Raw genomic sequence first — 23,338 nt, 5'->3', positions numbered from 1 at the left:
GTGCATCGTTTTCCGGCACGCGGACCGTCTCCTTCTGTGGATCGCGGGATTACCAGATTCTGTGCGTGGATTTCTCGGCTTGTTATCCGGCTGTGCGTCGTTCCGGGGGGCTGTGCGTGGAATTTTCTTTCTCGCGGCAGGCGTCGCTGCGATTTCCTCTCTGGAAGTCGGCCGGCATTGTCCATGCGAGGCCGTGCGTCGAAGTTCTGGTTGCACCGCAGGCATCGCGTCAAGCGGCGTCTTTCCGGATTGGCGTGCAGTGAATTTTTCACCGTGGAGCAAGCTGTGCGTCGAAATTTTCGGCGCACACGGCGTCCAGTTGAAAAAAGAGAAGTCTTTTTGGTCCTGAGACTTCAGGGAACAGGAGGCAAGCTCTATCCAAGCCCTTGGAGAGCACTTTTACAGCCAGACAAGAGTTCAGCAAGGCAGCAGGCCAACAGCAAGGCAGCAGTCCTTTGTAGAAAGCAGTCAGGTGAGTCCTTTGAGCAGCCAGGCAGTTCTTCTTGGCAGGATGCAGGTTCTGGTTCAGGTTTCTTCTCCAGCAAGTCTGATGTGGTAGGGCAGAGGCCCTGTTTTATATTAAAATGTGCCTTTGAAGTGGGGGTGACTTCAAAGAGTGGCTAAGAAGTGCACCAGGTCCCCTTTTAGTTCAATCCTGTCTGCCAGAGTCCCAGTAGGGGGTGTGGCAGTCCTTTGTGTGAGGCCAGGCCATCCACCCTCCCAGCCCAGGAAGACCCATTCAAAATGCAGATGTATGCAAGTGAGGTTGAGTAGCCTGTGTTTGGGGTGTGTCTGAGTGAATGCACAAGGAGCTGACAACTAACCCTAGCCAGACGTGGATTGTAAGGCACACAAAGATTTAAGTGTAAAGAAATGCTCACTTTCTAAAAGTGGCATTTCTAGAATAGTGATATTAACTCCGACTTCACCAGTCAGCAGGATTTTGTATTACTATTCTGGCCATACTAAATATGACCTTCCTACTCCTTTCAGATCAGCAGCTACCACTTTAACAATGTATGAGGGCAGCTCCAATGATAGCCTATGAAGGGAGCAGGCTTCACAGTAGTGTAAAAACGAATTTAGCAGTTTTACACTACCAGGACATATAAACTACACAGGTACATGTCCTGCCTTTTACCCACACCGCACCCTGCTCTAGGGGTTACCTAGGGCACACATTAGGGGTGACTTATGTGTAGAAAAAGGGGAGTTTTAGGCTTGGCAAGTACTTTTAAATGCCAAGTTGAAGTGGCAGTGAACTGCACACACAGGCCTTGCAATGGCAGGCCTGAGACAAGGTTAAGGGGCTACTTAAGTGGGTGGCACAATCAGTGCTGCAGGTCCACTAGTAGCATTTAATCTACAGGCCCTAGGCACATATAGTGCACTCTACTATGGTCTTACAAGTAAATCAAATAGCCAATCATGGATAAACCAATCAACAGTACAATTTACACAGAGAGCATATGCACTTAAGCACTGGTTAGCAGTGGTAAAGTGCCCAGAGTTCAAAAGCCAACAACAACAGGTCAGAAAGAATAGGAGGAAGGAGACAAAAAGTTTGGGGATGACCCTGTCAAAAAAGCCAGGTCCAGCAGTAAGTTTTAAAATACACTAGTTGTGTAACTGTGGTCATGACAGGAAGGCAACTATTTGTCTACATTTCATATGAGGAGTTCCCCATTTAAAGTCAAACAGTGTGCTTTAAAACACATTGTCAGAAACGTTTATGAAAACTGAATAAGCACATTTTTAAGATGGGTCTGAGCTTTCCCTCTTTCTCCTTCTCGCTTTCTTTCTCTTTCTAATCAGCATTGTAGGAACTTGCCTGGTGTGTGGTGGGTAGGTGAGGTATTTACACCTTATACCAGATCCAGGTATCCCCTATTAGTGTAGTGTAGGCAGTGTCTAGAAGCCAGGCTCTCTAGAGGTAGCTATGGAAGAGCAACCAAGGCTTATCTAGGATACATGCAGAGCTCATGCAATATCACTGTTGTCACACACAGCACTTACACACATGAAAGAAAACATTCAGTGTTATAAAAATAAAGGTACTTTATTACAGTAACACAATACCAAAAATACTGTATGGGGCAATACTACTTTATGAGGTAAGTAAACACAATATATATACACTGGCAATTAGAGATAGGCATAGGAAATGGTTAGAAAACAGTGTAAAATAGTGCAGAATGATTTAAAACACAATAGGCAATAGTGATCTTAAGGGGAGCCCAAGCCACATACTAAAAAAATGGAATGCGAATATGGAACTCCCACCAAGGTCAGTGGATAGTGTAGAGGGGAGCTGCGGGTACCAGAAAACCACAGAGGTAAGTACCTCAACACCCCCCCCTCAGCGATCAGGAAGGAAGGAGTAAATTAGAGGATTTTCCCCAAACCACCCACAAAGAAGAAAAGGAAGAAAAGAAGACACACAGACAAGACTTTGATAAACCAGCAGTGGATTCCTGGAGGAGGAGATCTGTGGAGAGAGGGGACTAAGCCCAGGAGGCACAACAGAGTCCAGTGGGGGCAGGAGCCTGTACCCACCACACTGCAGATGCAGGATTTGGTCGACGGTGAAGAAGAACAGGTCAGCACTGCAGCCCAAAAGCCGGAGGAAGATTACAGATAGGTGTCGGTGAAGGATTTCCACCAACAAGCCTTGGGAAAGGCAAACTCACAGTTGGCGGAGAAGAGGTGCTGCCAGGGACCAGCAAGGCCCAGAAGGACTCAACCCAGGAGGGGGAGTCACAGGAGACCCTCAGTGTCACAGAGAGTCCACAGGAGGACGAGAACACAGAAGGTGCAAGAAGGAGCCCATGCAGCACTACAAAAGAGGATCCCACTCCGCAGGAGAACCACGCAGGAGGCTGGGATTGGCAGGAAGGAGTGCTGGGGACTGGAGCTGCATGTCATCTAAAGATCCCTTGGCGGAGACATAAACAAGCCTTGGCGATTGCAAGGGACATGGTGCACAGAGGTACTGTTCTGCGTGGGAGGACAAGGGCTTACCTCCACCCAAGTGGGACAGCTGGTAGAGAGGACCGTAGGGACCACTCCAGACCACCACCCATGATGCAGGATCCACGCAGCTCTGCAGAAGGGGGGATCCACACAGCAGGTCGTCGCTTGCACTTCTTCACTCCTAGGGAGATTCCTTCTTCTTCTTGTGCAGGATGAAGAGTTGCAGTCTTCTGAGGATGCATGGTGAGGGAACTGTTGCAAAGCTGGCAGGAAATCTGGATACAATGTTGCAGAAGAGTATTCCTCGTGGATCTGCAGCTTTTCAGTTCCTGGAGAGTCCAGTCGCTGTTCCGGTTGTCAGAAGTCAAAGTGAAGGTTGCAAAGGAGTCCTGATGGAATCTTGCAAGCCAAATCTGAGGACCCATCCGAGAGGAAGACCCTAAATAGCCCAGAGAGTGGGCTTGGTCACCTAACCAGATAAGCACCTATCAGGAGGTGTCCCTGGGGTCACCTGCCAAGCCTGGCCACTCAGATGCTCCCAGAGTTCCCTGCCAACCTTGAAATCAAGATGGCAGATCCCAGGGACCCACTGGAGGAGCTCTGAGCACCACCCGTGTGGTGGTGATGGACAGGGGAGTGGTCACTCCACTATCAATTGTCCAGTTTTGCATCAGACCAGGGAATGGGGGTCCCTGAACCGGTGTGGACTGGTTTATGCATGGAGGGCACAAAATCAGTGGCTTGGAGAGGCTACCCCTCCCAAGCCAGTCACACCTTTTTCCAAAGGGAGAGGGTATAACACCCCTCTCCCAAAGGAAATCCTTTGTTCTGCCTTCCTGGGCTTGAGCAGATCAAGCAGCAGGAAGGCTGAAACCTGTCTGAGGGGTGGCAGCAGCTGAGGGTGCCCGAAAACCTCTGGAAGGCTGGTGGTAGCAATGCTGGGGGTCCTCTAAGGAGCCCCCAGAGTGCATGGAATCATACAACCAATATTTGCAAAAGTATTGGTGTATGATTCCAACATGTTTGATACCAAACATGCCTCAGATCGGAGTTACCATTATGTAGCTGGACTTAGGTAGTGACCTATGTCCAGTACATGCATAAAATAGCATCCCTGCACTCACAAAGTCCAGGAAAATGGAACTGGAGTTCATAGGGGCACCTCTGCTAGTGCAGGGGTGCCCTCACACACAGGTACTTGCACCCTGCCCTCTGGGCTTGGAGGGCCTGCCTTAGGGGTGACTTACAGTGACCTTGTGCAGTGACCTGGTAGTGAAAGTGTGCATGCACCCTTTCCCGCAGGCTGCAATGCCAGGCCTGCAGAACACTTTGCATGGGCTCCCTATGGGTGGCATAGTACATGATGCAGCCCATAGGGATCCCCTGGCACCCCAATGGCCTGGGTACCTAGGTACCATATACTAGGGACTTACATGGGGGTACCAGTATGCCAAATGTGGGGTGAAAAGGGTTCTAGCAACCAAGTTAGAAGGGAGAGAACATAATCACTGGGGTCCTGGTTAGCAGGATCCCAGTGAACACAGTCAAACCCACTGACCAACAGGCCAAAAAGTGGGGGTAACCATGCTAGCAAGAGGCTACTTTCTTACAAGCATTCTCTGTCCTTCTTCTCTCCCCACCACCGTCTCGCCTATATAATGCAGTGGGAATGGCATCTGCTATTCTTTCTTTTGAGAACAGCCACATATCACCACAAAAGTAGTTGTGAAGGGGGCATATCTAACTATGCAAGCTCTGTTTACCCACAAGAAGTGTTATTTGGTTGAGTTTAGGGACAGGTCTCGCAATGCAGCATTTCTTCCTATTAGAATCTTGGCAGCGATGGGAGGCGGCTCTTTAAAATGAAAACAGTCCTACTGAAAAAAAATACGTTATTTTCCATTAAAGGCATGGTACAACCTACAGTTTATCAACCTTGGAAAGAAGTTCTGACACTGTCTCACTATAGGATACCATCCTCTTGAGATCCAAATACAAACGGATTTCACATTTAATATTACAAAGGAGGATGCACAGACATACGTCATCAGAGTGCGTGCCCTGTGACTCTCTGGCGACACATGTGGGTCCCAAACTTGGCTCCCTTGTAAGGGAATGCCTCATGCCAAAACTCAGTAAAGAAGCATTTTTTAAAGACCAACGAGCCTCTGTCCCCTGTTGTCAAGCAACCAGCCCTATTCCCTAAAAGCACATGTACGAATGCTCTCCCATTAAAGTTCGGTAGTCCTGCTGAGACATATTAGCAACATAGTGGCAATGTGTAATTAAAATCATTACAACCCCATTGAGAAGAAGAGGTGCTAGCCCATTAAATGTTCATCAACTCTTGTGAGAAGTGTTTTTAGGCCTCCTCCTATAACTAGTAGTGAACTTTGGGACTGTTAATGAATTACAGGGGAGTGTGACCATTCAGTGTTTGCCCTCTCTAAAGTTATTGCCACTTTGTAATGTAGATGTCCAGTTATTTATATGACACACTGTCCTCGACTCCCAATATTTGCACATACAAGAACAGTGTTGCAATGAGTTTAAGAAGAACTCGGAATACGTATCTAGCTTTCTCCATGCTCTTAAAGATTCTTTATACATAAATGAAATTCATTAATTGAGATGGTTTGACTGCATCCTGAATGACCAATCAAACAGTACAACAAATATTAATTCAAAATAATTCCTGTAGTAGTTTCTCCTTGTTCACATTATTTACCCATCTCCTGAGAGAAGATAGTGTTACACAACTTTGAGCTAGCACTGAGATAGCGGGTTTTATTTAGGGTTACACAACATGGTCAGTAGACAAAGTCAGGAATAGGACCTAGGGTATTGACCTAACCATTACTCGACACCCTTCTCCATTCATCGTTTTCGTGAACATAATCTTACAAAACTATACATACATCTTACTCATACTCATTTTCCCCGTAGAAGAGGTGGATCACCTGGCTCAGTTCATGTCCTTGCCTATGTCTAGCTTCCATCCTCTACCATCCCTTCTCTTCATGATATCCTTGGGTATGTGGTCAGTGGACCTCTGCAGCTGGAGACTGTAAATCTGTCTTGGCGGTACTCAGAAACATATATCAAATACAAATGTAGACGTGGATCCAGAAACTGTGGTACAGAAATGACTAGTAGTTGTATTTTAACACAATGTGTAAGTGATCCTAAACAACAGGGAGAACCATCTCCCCTCTGATGGCTGAAGCAGTGTAATCCAAATACATGCACTGATTGATTGCAGAGCAGGTCATCACTAATTCATACGCTATATTGATGCCTATGATGTATTTCGTTACAGATAAATTCAGCTAAGTTAATCACACAGTTTTATCCAGCCAACTCCGCCTGCCACCAAGGTTATTTAGGCTGGCCACGCATTTATGTGGGCTACTAAGTCCCCAGGGTCGTAGTAGGTGTTTGATCCCACACATCTTGTCAATATACCTATAAGTTGTTAGCGTTTCAACTTGTAGACAATCAGGTGACCATCATCAGGACAGAAAGATCTGTAGAGAATCAATAGTGCTATAGGCAAAGTAGTCAGGAGGTCCCAATATAATACTTAACCATTATTCATGTGTCAAAACTTCACTTGGTGGTCAACTGAGAAGAACGTGGAATCAGAAGTGTTCCACTTAAGAGAGCTATAGACAGATGTTTGTGTCTGTGTGCAAAAAATTATTGTATTCATATGTTGGCTCACCAACCCTTGTGGCGATTTGAGCTGTACGTAATGGCTGCATGTAATTCATCAGCAGCATCCATTTGATGTATTGCCTTGCAGTTTGTCCCAGGGGGCCTTTAGAAGATATTCTCCTTTACATTGAGGTTCTTTTTTCTTGCCATCTTGTCTGATCAGCTGAGAAAGCGATCTTGTCAAGCAATCCATATTTAATATGCTTATCCTCCTGAGGCAGAGGATGATGAACAAAAATGACTAGTGGGTGTGGTGGATGAGAGATTGGACGCCGAGCAACAGAGATGAACACAAAGAGATTGGTCGTCAGCTGCCAACATATAGTGAGACCCATCAGATCCCTGTCCCTCGCTGCAACTATACCTGAATGTTTCAAATACACAGCTTAGAATGAATCCACCTTCCTTCATGTGGAGCTCTACTAATGCAGCACTCCTTAGGCACTGACATACATTCACCTCAGCCTGTCAGACTGGATGGCGGAGTAATTCACTCGTTTTGTAGATGTCTTGCATCAAATACGAATAGATGCCTTATTCTGCACAATATATTTCTTCACAGATTTTTACATATATTTGTTCAATAGAGCTACTAAAAATGAAGATATACTGGTCTCTATGTGGTTGGAAACAGTTGCTTACCAATCAAGGGTGGCAGCTTTCATGATCAATAAATCAAGTAGTGATCCTAACAGACACCAGCTAATTGTAGCTATCTTCGTGGGTAATCCCTTGTTGTGCTGCTTGATTTGATACAACTGTTTGTGGGATTGTAGTTTATCTCCTTTTGACAGCCATAATCAGGGTGATGATTCTAGGCCCCATGGGTAAGATTCCATTCCTTATATGTTAAAGCAACATGAGTGACTTACAACCACTTGTGGAATGCACTTATCTGGCTACAGATGTTAGGAGGTCTATTCGGCCACCTTTGGATGTGCATGTTTTCATGTTTCCTGGATGGGTCTTTTAAGATTGAAGTGTCGTCCTACTCATAGTTTCTAGACGTCTTCATAATCAGGCATCTTTAATTCGTTTACCTTGTCCACCCTGTCTGCACATTCATACAACAAAATAAGGTTACACTGGGTATGCTTGTTTGATGATGCTATGCCTTGTGTATTTTAATGTTTTTACTTATCAAAAGTATTAGCTGAATACATTCACAGCTTTGGTAACACGCTTGCTGTATTTGTTTGGTGACTAGGGGCCTCAGCTCTTATTTCCGCGTTGAGTAAGGGTGCTAATGTGGAAAAGGAATTAGGTGTTAGTGTCACAATTACTTGTGGGTCATCTTCATTATACAGACTTTGTGCCAAATAAAAGTAGGTCAGACATCTTTGGCTGTTTAATTTCTTGAACGGATGTCTGAATTCGCCAGCACTACGGCTCAGCTGCTTAAACGCAGTGTCAACCCAGCCATTTCTGCATACAGTCCAAACCAATACAGCTTAACAGGCTCCCAAAACGTTTTGGTTTTACGGTTCATCCTGCAGAGAACGTTCACGTTGTGGTTGTCCTACTCGAAGCAGGTACCACCGTAGCACTCTCTATCTGAAAAAAAACAACTCCATCTTATCACTACTGTCGAGAAAATGTGTCTTCGTTATTGGTGCTGTCAGGAATAAGCAAGGTGTGCGGAGGCAGCGACTGTGGATAGAAGATGCAACCGATCTTCCCTACTGTGGAAGACCAGCCTATGGTCCCACTACATGCAAGCACAGCTTCCAGTCTGGTTGCCTAGCAGGTCAAGAGGTGGGACGTCCAAGTCATGAGGGGCAGCAGTGCTCTAGAAACCATCCACCCCACACAGATGGGAGCCTGGCAACTTCTCCTGTTGTGATTGCTCCTTTTCTATCGCTGTAGTATTTTCAATGTATTACTCGTCCTTCGCATTTGTTGTTTTGCTCCTTGTTTGGTTCCATCAGTTGCCTAACCTTTGCCTGACCCAAGCACCTTACTGATTACGATTTGGCTGGATTTGCTATGTTTTTCCCTTGCTTCCATGTAGCATTTTTCCAGGCTTGCTTTCAATCAGGTGTTCATCATTATTACTGGTTGCCTCCAAGTTGGCTCATAGTCACTGCCGCCTGCTATTCTGAAGGCAGGAAGCGTAGAAATGAAACCCACCTTTATCATTGTATCGCTTCTGACTGTGAACTATAGCTCACATTTGTTTTCCACATCTTCCGATAAAGTTTAACGTTATCTTGTAAGTCCCCAGTGTGTCCCCCGAAGTGTGAGAGATGAACACCAGACAGTACCGTGGTGCTCTAGCTGTGTCTCCCCTCTCTCATTCCCATTTACACTCCTCTTTCCTTCCACAGCCTGGTCCTGCTATCCCTGCTTGCTCAAATACGGAGAGAACTATGTCCTGGGGGGTGGGGTCTGTTGTCATTAAACTCTGGTGTTCAAGTTCTGAAAAACTTGACAGGCGCCACGGTTAGCTCTAGATAGATCACTGTAATGCAGGACTTCCACTGTGCCTGGTTGAACAACATCACATAGCCCAAAATTCTGACACAAGATCCAGCAATGACTTCAGAAAATTAGACCATGTCCGTACCACCGTTGGTGCATGGGCTGGTGGTGGCTTCTACATTCACTGCACAGTCCTGCTTGCTTGGAAACCTGAGCCAGAACTCAGCAGAGCATTGTGATGCAAAAACAAGGCTCTATATTATCAATGGAAAATGAGGGTAGGCACACTGTGTCATCGAATGGTAAAGGAGAGCACCAGTTCTTAATTCAAGTTGTGCCTAGACAGTATCTCGTCTGGAATTTGAAGCACCCTGGAGCAGAAAATACTTCAGTATTTTGCACAGTATCAATAATATAACGGGATTATACAGAGTTTGAATGGACTTGCCAGCCTACAAACTGTGACGAGCCCCATGGAGTATGATGATGTCTCCTGGAATTTGGGTGCCTGTAAAGCTAACCTATAGGGTGGACGACAAACACAGCACAAACCTAACTGGCTAACAATGAAGCAAAATGTAAAAAGAAGGAAGCTGGGAAAGGGGAAACCAGAAGGACCAAGGTCGGAACAAACCACTAAACTGAATATAATAAAAAATAAAATTACTGAATGTTTTTACTTTTGAAAAAGGAAGAAGGACCAATTTCCGTGCTAGCATTAGCGAGTCAGTCGGAGGTCGACCAAATGAGTACCATTATGTTGGGAAATAAGAACAACTATATATCTTTGTGCTTAGAAAGGGCAAACAGTGCGATCTAAGCTTTGTCACTAATTATAAGATTGTTATTTTGAAATTTTTGCAGTTGGCCCAAGTGACAGATGAGGTTTCAGTCGTGATATCCCTAGTTCAATCGTGGGCAGTGGTTGCCTTAGTACGGAAAATCCCCCAAAAGGTGGTTGTTTGGCTATGGGAGTTAATTTATGCCTGTGTATCCTCGCCAGCAGTTGTGTGCCTGCAGCCCCTCCATCTACCGCTTGAGTGCGCTAGTGTTTCGGAATAAGATGTCGATGTAGCTAATAATAATACAACCACAGGTGGTATGGAAATGAAAGTGAAACTGTTTTTGCCACTACTAAATTACGTCCAGAAGCGTGGCGTTTGAATTTCTCTTCATGTGTTTCCCTCGTTGCTCTTGACAGGGGCTTGTGGAGAGGTTTACATATGCTCGGTCAGATGCTTTCAAGACCGATCCTGACATCTATGTTACTCGCAAGGTACTTGATCTGTGTCTTTTCATTTTTGTTAAGGCCCCGCCCCAGTCAACTCCAAAATCGGCAGCTTTCCTCTGGTAGTGTATCATAGCAAGGTAAAGTTAATGTATACCTCCTTCTACAGGCACAGCTTTTTTCAACTCATGTAAAGTTTTCTAAAGACTTAGCGGCAATGTCCATGCTAAATGCAATCCATAGATAAATACATTTACTTTGACACATTGTTGTCAGGCGTGTATCTTTTATTCTAGCGGTTCACATGAGATGTGCGGACTACAGCTCCCAAAATGCACTGGTTTATGAAACTAAAGACCAGCGCCGGACACGAGGTGTGGTGCTATTGACTCACCTCGTGATGTTCGTAAATACTGTGTGAGATCTCACTTATATGACAGGGTTTCAGATGCCTGGCTCGTTCTTGCTGTTCAGCTCCGATCATCTTGAATTCATGGTCCTGTAGATTTGCTTTGTCCCACTATATGAGTGAGGATTGCAGTCTCTAAAAGTACTTTAAATAGGATGAAAAGGATGGGGGTCTCAAAAAGGGGTTGTGTGACCAAAGAACCCTGTCCAGGAGTCCATATGATGGATGAAATGGCTTAAAACCTGAGAACTAGAATCCCATGAAGGACAATTTGGACTATTAGCCACGATTTTGCCTCACTGTATGACGGAGTTGTTTGATATATTGGGCGTGATCTTTAAAATATAATTTAATAAATCTGGGTCGATGAGCTCTGCATAGACTTGGGGAGCTAGCGAGCTCGGCCTGACCCCGTCAAGCTGTGCATACACGGCCTTTGATGCTACTTTGGTTTAGTTTGATGAGTGCTTTCTGTAAGAATTAGAGTAGAACGGGATGTGAGTTTAAACGCCAGCACACCTTGTGCACAACATTTACCGAGATCTAATGCTTATACATTTTGCAGCAATATTGCTGCCACGCCATTGGTGTCTACTGGCCACGTCTTGAGTGTGACTTTGAATCACTCCTATATTTTTAGCCAGCAACACTGAACTTGCTAGGGCACGTGGTTTCACCTTTCTCATATCATGGATTTGCAATTCCCCGTATGCTTTCTGCTGCTGCTGAAAAATTAAAACTGCCAAACATTAAAACTGGTCCGTTACCCTCATGACAAGTGGCAAAGTGTAGGAAAGTACCATCTTGCCTGGCATGTTACCCCCATATTTCACTGTATATATGTTGTTTTAGTCTATGTGTCACTGGGACCCTGCCAGGCAGGGCCCCAGTGCTCATAAGTATGTGCCCTGTATGTGTTCCCTGTGTGATGCCTAACTGTCTCACTGAAGCTCTGCTAACCAGAACCTCAGTGGTTATGCTCTCTCTGCTTTCCAAATTTGTCACTAACAGGCTAGTGACTAAATTTACCAATTCACATTGGCATACTGGTACACCCATATAATTCCCTAGTATATGGTACTGAGGTACCCAGGGTATTGGGGTTCCAGGAGATCCCTATGGGCTGCAGCATTTCTTTTGCCACCCATAGGGAGCTCTGACAATTCTTACACAGGCCTGCCAGTGCAGCCTGCGTGAAATAACGTCCACGTTATTTCACAGCCATTTACCACTGCAGTTAAGTCACTTATAAGTCACCTATATGTCTAACCTTCACCTGGTGAAGGTTGGGTGCAAAGTTACTTAGTGTGTGGGCACCCTGGCACTAGCCAAGGTGCCCCCACATCGTTCAGGGCAGATTCCCCGAACTTTGTGAGTGCGAGGACACCATTACACGCGTGCACTGTACATAGGGCACTACCAAGGAACAGCGTCACAATGGTAACTCCGAACATGGCCATGTAACATGTCTAAGATCATTCTGGCATTGGGGGGTCAAATCCATGATCCCCCGGGTCTCTAGCATAGTACCCGGGTACTGCCAAAGTGCCTTTCCGGGGTCTCCACTGCAGCTGCTGCTGCTGCCAACCCCTCAGACAGGTTTCTGCCCTCCTGGGGTCCAGTCAGCCCTGGCCCAGGAAGGCAGAACAAAGGATTTTCTCTGAGAGAGGGTGTTACACCCTCTCCCTTTGGAAATAGGTGTCAGGGCTGGGGAGGAGTAGCCTCCCGCAGCCTCTGGAAATGCTTTGATGGGCACAGATGGTGCCCATCTCTGCATAAGCCAGTCTACACCGGTTTAGGGATCCTCCAGCCCTGCCCTGGCGTGAAACTGGACAAAAGAAAGGGGAGTGACCACTCCCCAGACCTGCACCTCCCAGGGGAGGTGCCCAGAGCTCCTCCAGTGTGTCCCAGACCTCTGCCATCTTGGAAACAGAGGTGTTTGTGGCACACTGGACTGCTCTGGGTGGCCAGTGCCAGCAGGTGACGTCAGAGGCTCCTTCTGATAGGCTCTTACCTCTCTTGGTAGCCAATCCTCCTTCCTTGGTAGCCAAACCTCCTTTTCTGGCTATTTAGGGTCTCTGCTTTGGGAATTCTTTAGATAACGAATGCAAGAGCTCATCAGAGTTCCTCTGCATCTCCCTCTTCACCTTCTACCAAAGGATCGACCGCTGCCTGCTCAGGATGCCTGCAAAACCGCAACAAAGTAGCGAGACGACTACTAGCAACCTTGTATCGCCTCATCCTGCCAGCTTTCTCGACTGTTTCCAGGTGGTGCATGCTCTGGGGGTAGCCTGCCTTCTCTCTGCACCAGGAGCTCTGAAGAAATCTCCTGTGGGTCGACGGAATCTTCCCCCTGCAACCGCAGGCACCAAAAGTCTGCCTCTGGGTCCCCTCTCAGCATGACGAGCGTGGTCCCTGGAAGTCAGCAACTCTGTCCAAGTGACTCCCACAGTCCAGTGACTCTTCAGTCCAAGTTTGGTGGAGGTAAGTCTTTGCATCCCCACGCTAGGCTGCATTGCTGGGTACTGCATGATTTGCAGCTGCTCCAGCTCCTGTGCACTCTTCCAGGATTTCCTTCATGCTCAGCCAATCCTGGGTCACCGACACTCTAACCTGCAGTGCACAACCTTCTGAGTTGTCCTCCGGCGTCGTGGGACTCCCTTTTGTGACTTTGCGTGGACTCCGGTTCACTTTACTTCCAAGTGCCTGTTCAGGTACTTCTGCGGGTGCTGCCTGCTTCTGTGAGGGCTCCCTGAGTTGCTGGGCGCCCCCTCTGTCTCCTCCTCCAAGTGGCGAGATCCTGGTCCCTCCTGGGCCACAGCAGCACCCAAAAACCTCAACCGTGACCCTTGCAGCTAGCAAGGCTTGTTTGCGGTCTTTCTGCGTGGAAACACCTCTGCAAGCTTCATCGCGACATGGGACATACGTCTTCCACAGGAGAAGTCCCTAGCTCTCTTCTTTCTTGCAGAACTCCAAGCTTCTTCCATCCGGTGGCAGCTTCCTTGCACCCTCAGCTGGCATTTCCTGGGCTCCTGCCCACTCTCGACACTGTCGCAACTCTTGGACTTGGTCCCCTTGTCTTACAGGTACTCAGGTCCAGAAATCCACTGTTGTTGCATTGCTGGTGTTTGTTCTTCCTGCAGAATCCCCCTATCACGACTTCTGTGCTGTCTGGGGGTAGTAGGTGCACTTTACATCTACCTTTCAAGGTCTTGGGGTGGGCTATTTCTCTAACCCTCACTGTTTTCTTACAGTTCCAGCGACCCTCTACAAGCTCACATAGGTTTGGGGTCCATTCGTGGTTCGTATTCCACTTTTGGAGTATATGGTTTGTGTTGCCCCTATACCTATGTGCTCCTATTGCAATCTACTGTAATTCTACACTGTTTCCATTACTGTTCTTGCTATTACTTACCTAAGTTTGGTTTGTGTACATATATCTTGCGTATATAACTTATCCTCATACTGAGGGTACTCAGTGAGATACTTTTGGCATATTGTCATAAAAATAAAGCACCTTTATTTTTAGTACTTCTGTGTATTGTGTTTTCTTATGATATTGTGCATATGACACCAGTGGTATAGTAGGAGCTTTACATGTCTCCTAGTTCAGCCTAAGATGCTTTGCCATAGCTACCTTCTATCAGTCTAAGCTGCTAGAAACACCTCTTCTACACTAATAAGGGATAACTGGACCTGGCACAAGGTGTAAGTACCTCTGGTACCCACTACAAGCCAGGCCAGCCTCCTACACAAAGTGAAAGGTCTGCACTCAGTATCAACAAGCCATTATATGTCTGGCCCTGGACTTTCATTTAAACTAATCAGTGCATTCTGGGAAGTGTAGTTTGTTTGCCTCAGTTGTTGAACCGTGACTGTATTTGTAAAAGGAAAGCTAACTAGAAGAATGAAACATGATGTCCCTATTATGTGGAGCTACTGGGCAACTGTTGTTCTGTGTAGAAGAGTTCTTGGGAAAGCCTGGTAACTATAAAAAGCAATAAATGAATTATTGCTTTTTTGCAATTTGATGTTTAGTAAGCCTAAATGTAAGATTTGATACAGTAAGGTGTGTTATGTGTACGGTGCATTATTCTTTTAAATTAAAAGATGCTACATTTAGGGGTAGTTTGTGGTGTGTGTGTGTCTGTGTGTGTGTCTGTGCGAGATATAAATTCATTATAATTCTATAGATCATTAAGATGTGGTATGACAAATGTGCCTTGCTTCCAGTCATGTCTACGAGATGGGGTAAAATAAACATGGTTTAAGGATGACTTCCATGTTCTTGTCATCAACCCAGTGCATTCTGAGAGTGGTAGTTCTTTTATTTTTTGTTTCTTTATTTTGCAGTCTTGATTAGTGCAAGAGAAGGCCCAAAGGCATCAGAACACTTCATAGAACACAACATTTAGAAAATAAAAAGTATGAACACCAAATAGAGAAGAAAGAATACATTATGTGACATACACATAAACTGATGTGAGGACATAAAAGGAATGAAGCCAATACAAGATATCACTATACAATAGGAAGACTACGGCATTTACAAGTAATAAAAGTACATCATAAATACATGGAGTGTATCATGCATTCTCACAACTTATCTTGACTAATATGAAAGTGTAAAACTCTTAGTTCATGAATTAGAATACGCTGTGTTTGTGAAATGTGAAATGTTTACATTGCTGACCGTAGGAAGCATTCATCGATTGACAGGGACAGCAACAGCCAAATCTGAGAGACCTAGGATGTAGTAACTAGCAGGAACAAACAACTGTTCTGGGGGTTGAAGAGAAAAGTAGGTACTGTCTTATGATCCTGGACTTTCTTTTACCAACTTTCAGAGAGTGTGTCTTTCTGGTCTGTAACTCGTGGTCTGAACGATTTGTGTATGGAAAGCTTGGGATTGGAAGCATGGTGTCCGGACAGTGCGTAATTGTGATGCTATTTAGATTTAAACATCATTTGACCATCCATTCCACTCTGTGCGAGTGATTCCATTTTGTGCCCTGCTGTAGTTGCAGGGCAGCGCAAGTATTTTTCCTTACAAAACATGTTTTTATCTTCACCTGCAAAAAGCAGGACAGTGCTGGAACATATTATATGGGTTGCGGGCTAGATACAAGTTCACAAGGCTGAGACTGTTTTTATCAGAGGAATAATGTGTCTCAGAACAAACATCGGGAGCCTGGCCAGCTTCTATGGGTGTTTTCGACGCAGACGAAGTACAGCCCGCGTTTAATTTCATAACAGAAAGGAGGGGGTGGGTCATAGAGCCTTCTTCTTGAGGTTGTTTAAGGTGTAAAAGATGGGGAGACTTGGCGCTAAGACAGAAGTTCGCCTGTGGAGCGGACGCGCTGCCCAGGATCTGATTTGTGATCCCAATTGGAGGTTTCCTACCTTGGCTGATCAAGGGTTCCCCAGTTGTGCTGGCGAGGATGATGTCAACTCCCATGGTGATGTTTTTTAAATCTTGATTATTTCGTTTATGTATACATGCTCTGTTAACACATTGCATGTTTCTTTTTCAGTCTTGACCACTTGATATATGCATTTATCCACATGTTCTGTTGCATTTGAGTTATAAGCTTATTCTCATATGTTTGAATGACTTTTATTTGATATTTGAGAAGTGCCTTAATAAATTAATTATTTAGACTAAGAGTGCTGAATTCTTTTGGCATTATGTCCTCTTAGTTTAAGTGAGAGCCATACATTAATTTGTAAAAAATAATAATAATAATAATAATAATAATAAGTGCCAGGGCCTTTGTCAGAAGGCCACTGCAGCTTGTACCACCTCTTGCCTCTTCTAGTACTGCCAGTGGCAGAACCAACACAACTACTAACCATCACCCTCCAACAAGGGTGAAAGTTCAGACTATTTCAGGTCCCCAAAGCTACAAGAATGCCTTTTATAGCAGGTATTTGTAACTTTTAATGTATATGGAATTAATAGAAAACTGTTTTTGTTGTACTCATCTCTAAATTAGACAAACAGTGCCACCACTTGGCAGACTGTCATGAGTGCTTTTGTTGACAATTAAGTGCCCTTGCCTAGCACCAGAAACCAGCGGCTCAAACTAAGCACTGTGTCCTGATGATGCAGAATCTTGACCTTGGGGAGAAGGGTTCTAGAAAAGGGCTCTGATAAAGTATGAACTTATCTATTTTTTGTAATTAAATTTTCAGTAAGCTTAGAAATATTATTTGAGACACTGTGCATTTTATTTATAATGTAAAGCATGCTACACTTACGTATACCTGTGTCTCTGTGTAAATTTTAAATTCTTTATTATTTTATAGATTGCCTAGATATGATGTGGTCAAACTGCCTTGACATCATGTGCTTGTCGTCTTCCAAGTGCATAGTTTACTTGTTCTTTCTTTATTTTGAAGTTTTACAGAAAGAGTAAAAAGCCAAAAAATCGGGTAGAGCGTGTTACTGTACAGAAAAGTAAATATAAGGTTGAGTGTAAAGTATAGTTACAGACAGAGAAGAAACGATGCATCTAGAAACATATGTATAGACTGTTGAATTTAATAAAGACTTAAAATAGTGAAGAGGAAATAAAATCTAAATAGTAGAGAGAGGAGGGTACAAGTGCATCACAAATACTTGATGTTAAATAACAGAACATTATATAAAAATAAGTTTGTCTTCTCCTAGTTTGCTATATGTACACAAGTATATAATTTTTTCATAAGTTATCTAGGAACAGTAGAGGTTATCCAACAAGCTCGAGAGCCGTAGGGTGCAACAAAATTGTGTAAAAAGAAAAGCCATGCAAAAGGGTGGACGAGAGAGATAGTTTCATTTGAAGAAACCTTGTTGTCTCTTATTTGAAGGTGGGAAGAGATGCAATTGTACAACTGGAGGGAGGGATGGCATCCCAAATTTTGGCTCCACAGTCATAGAACAATGCGGTCAGCGTATATTCTTTCTTGAAGTCGTGGGTTTCACGAGCAGCATGTCATAGCTATGAAGAAAGTGATACATCCCTGAATCCTTCAATTTTATGGCAGGGTGAGAAGAGCCATTGTCTAAGGCAGGGGTCTCCAACCTTTTCTGTAAAAGAGCTACTTTTGTTCAATGAAAACCATCCCTAGCTACTTGTATTAGTATTGTAGTAGTGACTACATCAGACAAGATTACCTTAGTGGCCACTCTGTGCAAGAGTACCAGTAGTGATCATGCAGTGCAGCAGGAGGGTTATCAGCAGTAATGTGAAAAATGGCTCCATTGGTTTGTCATGCCTTTTCAAGCGTAATACATAAGACCCATAGCTGCCATGCCCTGGGCATCAAGGTAACAATATTAGTACTAAGTCTACCTTTCGCCACATGATTTATCGCTCAAGTATCATCTTTAAGTGCATTTTAGAAATTCAGCCATTTTTGTCCAAACACCAGCTTATGAGTTTTGAAAATACACACATTTTTATCTCAAATGCACCCTTTTTAATTTTGCTGTACATATATTAATTCAACCAAGCAAAAACCCATAAGGAGAGGTACTCACAAGCAATGTTTTGGAGAACACTGGCCTGGGGTACCTTCCACCAACCACCCAGACACGACTGCTCTGCAGGACTTCTACTCGCACACATCCCATGTATACACAGTACTAGATCAGGAGGACAAACAGGGGGTCATCTCAAATCTCTCCTAAAGTGTGGAACGACCTCTCACTGAACATCAGAGCCTTTTCCTCTCTTCTTGAATTCCACAAGTAACTGAAGACCTGGCGTTTCAACTAACCAACCTACCATTGGCAGGGCTAGGTACACACACTTAGCGTCAGGATACCCTTGCGGGTGATAGTGCAATGTGCACATAACAGGAGTTTGTGAATCACACAGCTAGTTTGTAGATACATCTTCCTTGTATGGAAAGCGCCATACCAGAAAAGTGAGTACTGAGGTGATGTGTAGAAAGCTGGCGTTTTATGTAGTGTACCCCAATAGGGGTAGACCATGCAACAATTCCAGAGGCCCCTTATTGGTTTACAGGAGCTTCCTTTAATAATCCCAAGCTTAGACACGCGCAAAAGGAAATCCGAGACCCATTTAGAAAAATAACACTGATATATATATATATATATATATATATATATATATATATATATATATATATATATATATATATATATACACCAAGATCATGGATATTAGGTAAACACTTCAGAGGTTATTAATTTTTACCACAAAACAGTGAAAATATCAAGTTGTCAGATTTGAGGTATGAGCCTTGAACATAGTCAAGTTATCCCAATTGGAGGAACATACATGCATAGTTGTACTTGCCACCAGTTGTAGAGGGTAGCCTTTAGGAATTGTGCTGAGGGTAGCAAGGTCCCAAGTACCACCAGCAATTTGGGTTTACCTGCCCTGGTGTGTCCGGGTGCAGAGGTGCCTGTTGCGTTGGTAGCTTGAAACGCTACAGCGGTACAAGTTGGAAGGGAACTGTCAAAAATACAGATTCTTCAAGGGTGGATAATTTCGGTAGACCCCAACATGGGGCTCAGCTTGTAGGGACTCTTAGGTCAAGAGGTCGCAGACTTGTACTCGGGATGGCCACTTAGAGCTGGAGGCTCCCACTGTTCTTGGTCAGCCTGCTGAGAGGAGAAAAACAAAACAGCAGGGCCACTCTGGAGGTGGAACTCCTCTGTATTGAAGTCCCTTGACATGCAGGTAAGTTTTGCCGGCGGTGGTGTTCATCCTGGACACTAACAAGCCTTGGTGTGCGCAAGTGCCTCGTTAGTCAGGATATTGGTGCGGGGGGACTCCTGGAGGGTCTAGCATCGAGACAGGGCTGACCCTAGGGCCTCAATACCCTCCTACTGTTGTGGTGCTCCCTTGGTTGGGCTCGATGGGCAACAACACGGTTTACCTGTTGAATGCAGTTGAACCTGCAGATGCAGTGGGATGGCTCCTCCACCCCTAGGGAAGTGCTGCCTTGTTGTTGAAGCTCTGGACAGCGCTCCACACCTTTGGGAGGGTGCACAGCTTTTGGACGAGCTGGGTCGGTGCAATTGTTGAGTGCTAGCAGCAGGGCAGGGTTTGGCATCTAGTGGTGGTTAAGTACTCTGTTCTCATGGTGACTTCCACTCTTTTGTCCTTCTTCAGTTCCCAGTAGACAAATCTGAAGTCCTGGTGTAAGGGGAACCCCCGAAATACTGAATTAGGGGCATTAAAAAGGGTGTAGGGTAGTAGCCAATGAGCTTCTTACCCCTGGAGTGACTAAACCCCTTATATGACCTCTTCCTGTGGTAGTGGGCATATTCCTGACCCAGAGTTCCTAGTTTCATCAAAAACGGAGTGTCCACTTCAGGTAGTCCCCCTTAGCGGTGTGACTAGCCTAGGAGTGAGACACGCCTCCTGAATAACCAATTTCCTGCCTGCTCTGGTGCCAAATGGGCCTCAGGGCAGGGGGTGACATTGCCTAAGACTGGGGAAAGCCAGGGTTGCATATCAAAGATGGCAGGGGCTTTGAAGCCCCTGGTTGTGATATGCTAAAATGCTAGCCATCCTTCTGGAGGAGGTGTGATCACATTCCACTGGAGCAGTCATTGTTTCTGGCTTTTGAGAGTGCTGCCTCTCACCTTCTGGGGGTCAGCAACGTCTCTATGGTGGCACGCTGGTCGATACCAGTCAGCCATCACACTAAAATACTAGAAGGTTTTTAGGGGGCACCTCTAAGGTGCTCTCTGAGTGCATGTCATAATAAATCGGCTAGTGGCATCAGTGCAGATTTATTAAGACGAGGTGTTTGATACCAAACACCAGTATGATCAGTAAAGCCATCGTGGAGCAGGGTAACTCATAAAGACTAGTGCCCAGTGCATGTCCTCAAAATGGCTTCCTGAACACTTGTAATTTCTAGCAATTGAACTAGGCATCACAGAGGCAAATCTGATCATTCAGATGTGCCCCCTTATGTAATGTAATGCATTCTGCCTTAGGACTGTAAGGCCTGCTGTAGGGTGGACTTACTTATATGACATGCAGTGGTTGTGGGCATTACACACAGGGTGTGTGCATTGTCTTGTTTTCAAAATGGTTTACTCTATTTCATGCATTCTGTATTTGCAGTCTGTATGTGTATGAGTGTGGATGCCTTAGTGTGGCATAATCCATGCTCAGCCCTTTGAAACTCTCTTTAGTACCCGTGCCCTAGGTACTAGGGATACCATTTAATAAGCACTTACAGGAGATCTAAAGTCCTTGCCAATTGGGTTAAAATTAGACATTTGACACTTTAAAGGAAAGAACATGGGCCTGGTTAGCAGGGACCTAGTGCACTGTCAGAGTCACAAACCAGAATCTGGTAGTCCAAACGGGGGCAAACAGTGGGGGAACAACCTGCAAAAAGCCTGGTTTTCACTAAAGCTCTGGAGTTTAACATATAACTAGAAAGAAGCCCTTAGTGGCAATTGTGAAGAATGGTGCCACGTTCAATCCTCTACACTTACCTAACTTCTCATTCTTGCAGTGTGGTTATCACCCGGAAGATGCACGTTGCTGTGATTGGAGCTGGCGTGATTGGGCTGTCTTCAGCTTTATGCATCCATGACCGATTTCATTCCACCATCAAACCTCTGAAAATTGAAATCTATGCTGATAAGTTTACACCACTCACCACGAGCGATGGTGCTGCAGGCTTATGGCAGCCATATCTGTATGATGAAGGGAACGTGGAGGAAACGTAAGACAACATTTTCTGTTTCAATTTTTGTTTTAACAGAGCAGATTTATTAGATTTTGAACTATAATCATGATTATGAGCTTGACCTGTAAAGACAATTGTAAGAGCCGGAAATACCATTAACAGCAGTTATTTCTGCAGTATGTAGAACTGGGCCAAGTAGTTTTGAAGAAATACTGTCAGAAATCAGTCTTTCTCAGGGGCGGCCCCTCCACGTCGGTGGAGGAGTGTCGCCCGCTTAGAAAAATGCCCTGAGGACAGAAAAATAAAATGGTAATATTTATTAGCATTTTATTTTTCAGCACCTCGTCCTGAACCCAGTGTCAGGATGGGTTGTGGCAATTGCTGCCGAGTGGCAGCAGGGAGGTGTGCACTTGTTTAAAGTCGCATGTCCCTTTGGCTGGCCGTCTTGCAATGGCCAGCCAGACATGCGCACTTCAAACATCTCTAACCCAGCTGTCTTAAGACAGCTGGTTTAGAGAAGGCACAGACCCAGCGATCTGGTGAGCGCTGAAAGATCCCACTCCCACAAATCCTGGCACTTTCATGCTGGTTACCAGCATGAAAGCAGCGCCAGGATTGGCTAGTGCAGTTTCTTGGGTCCCACTGCGCGTTGTACCCAGGAGAGAAGGCAAGATGTCGAGAGGAGGACGTCCATCCAAAGGTAAGTACTGTTTCTTCTTTTATCTTTTATTATTATTGTACCCACCCTCCTGCCTGCCCCCCATTGTAACTAAGACTCAGCCGCTGCTGTTCTTTCTGCTGATAATTCCTTCAGGTTTCTCCTTGACATAAAGACGCTGGCAACATTTCTGAGAACTGCTGAAATGTGCTTTATTACAGGTATAACTCACAGAATTATCATGGTATGCCCCAGTAATGGCTGCAAAATTGTCGTAATGGTTCAACATGGAAAAAATATTAGATTTCTTCCATTCTGCTCATCTACTGGCTAGTGCATAATCATGACCTCAGAATTTTTTCAAAATGTATTTTCCCTCTAATGGCTGGAAGTAGCCTTCTTATTTAAGCCCATCTTTACCTGAACTGAAGCTATTGCTTGTTCTCTAACATATAGGCCCTCATTACAACCCTGGTGGATGGGGGAGAAGTGGCGGTAATACCGCCAACAGGCTGGCGGAAAAAAAAAAAGAATTATGACCGCCATGGTCATCCGCCACTTCTCTACTCCGACCGCCGGGCTGGAGACTGGCGGTCGTCACCAGACCGCCGGCGGTATCACGACCCTGCATACTGCCATGGATTTCGGGTGGTTTGGAACCACCACGAAATCCATGGCAGTAGGCACTATCAGTGCCAGGGAATTTCTTCCCTGGTACTGATAGGGGTCTCCACCACCCGAGACCTCAAACCTGCCACCCACCAAAGGTGGCAGGACCCCCCTCCCTAACCCCACCCCCAAAATGCACAGACACACACCCACTCCCCACCCCCAACATGCACAGACACACACCCCTACACGCACACATACACTGCAACAACACATACCCGCACACATACAAACAGACATGCACACAGACCGACCGCACACATTTCCCATACACACAACACCCCCCCTGCATGCATACACGCACTCACACACCCCCTCAACATACTCACACGCACACCACCATGCACGCACACAACACCCCCCACCTCCCTCCCCTAACGGACGATCAACTTATCTTGTCCGTTGATCCTCTGGGAGGGGACAGGATCCATGGGGGCTGCTCCGCCGCCAGCTCCCCGTCACCAGAACACTGCCACACCGAATCATGGGACGTGATTCGGTGGGCGGTGTACTGATGACGGGGCAGTGGAGGTGTAGCAGCCTCCACTTCCCAGCTGACCGCCAGTATGGCTGCTGGCGGCTCTCCGTC

General features: G+C 45.4%; 1 protein-coding gene across 5 annotated transcripts in view; it reads left to right on the top strand.

Annotated features, from left to right (window-relative positions):
* DAO (D-amino acid oxidase) overlaps positions 1-23,338 on the top strand; it is a 180,347-nt gene that overhangs the window by 77,028 nt on the left and 79,981 nt on the right. For 3 of the 5 annotated variants that reach the window (XM_069214774.1, XM_069214775.1, XM_069214776.1), the window contains one exon: positions 21,246-21,458. In XM_069214774.1, coding sequence (XP_069070875.1) covers positions 21,265-21,458 — 194 coding nt within the window. In that variant the 5' untranslated portion in view covers positions 21,246-21,264. Of the gene's footprint in view, positions 1-10,252; positions 10,388-21,245; positions 21,459-23,338 lie in introns of those variants that run through there. The other 2 variants (XM_069214773.1, XM_069214778.1) reach the window with 2 other exon arrangements.

Source organism: Pleurodeles waltl, chromosome 11 (assembly GCF_031143425.1).
Source record: "Pleurodeles waltl isolate 20211129_DDA chromosome 11, aPleWal1.hap1.20221129, whole genome shotgun sequence".
Lineage (NCBI taxonomy): Eukaryota > Metazoa > Chordata > Amphibia > Caudata > Salamandridae > Pleurodeles > Pleurodeles waltl.
This window is presented reverse-complemented; position numbering and strand designations above follow the sequence as displayed.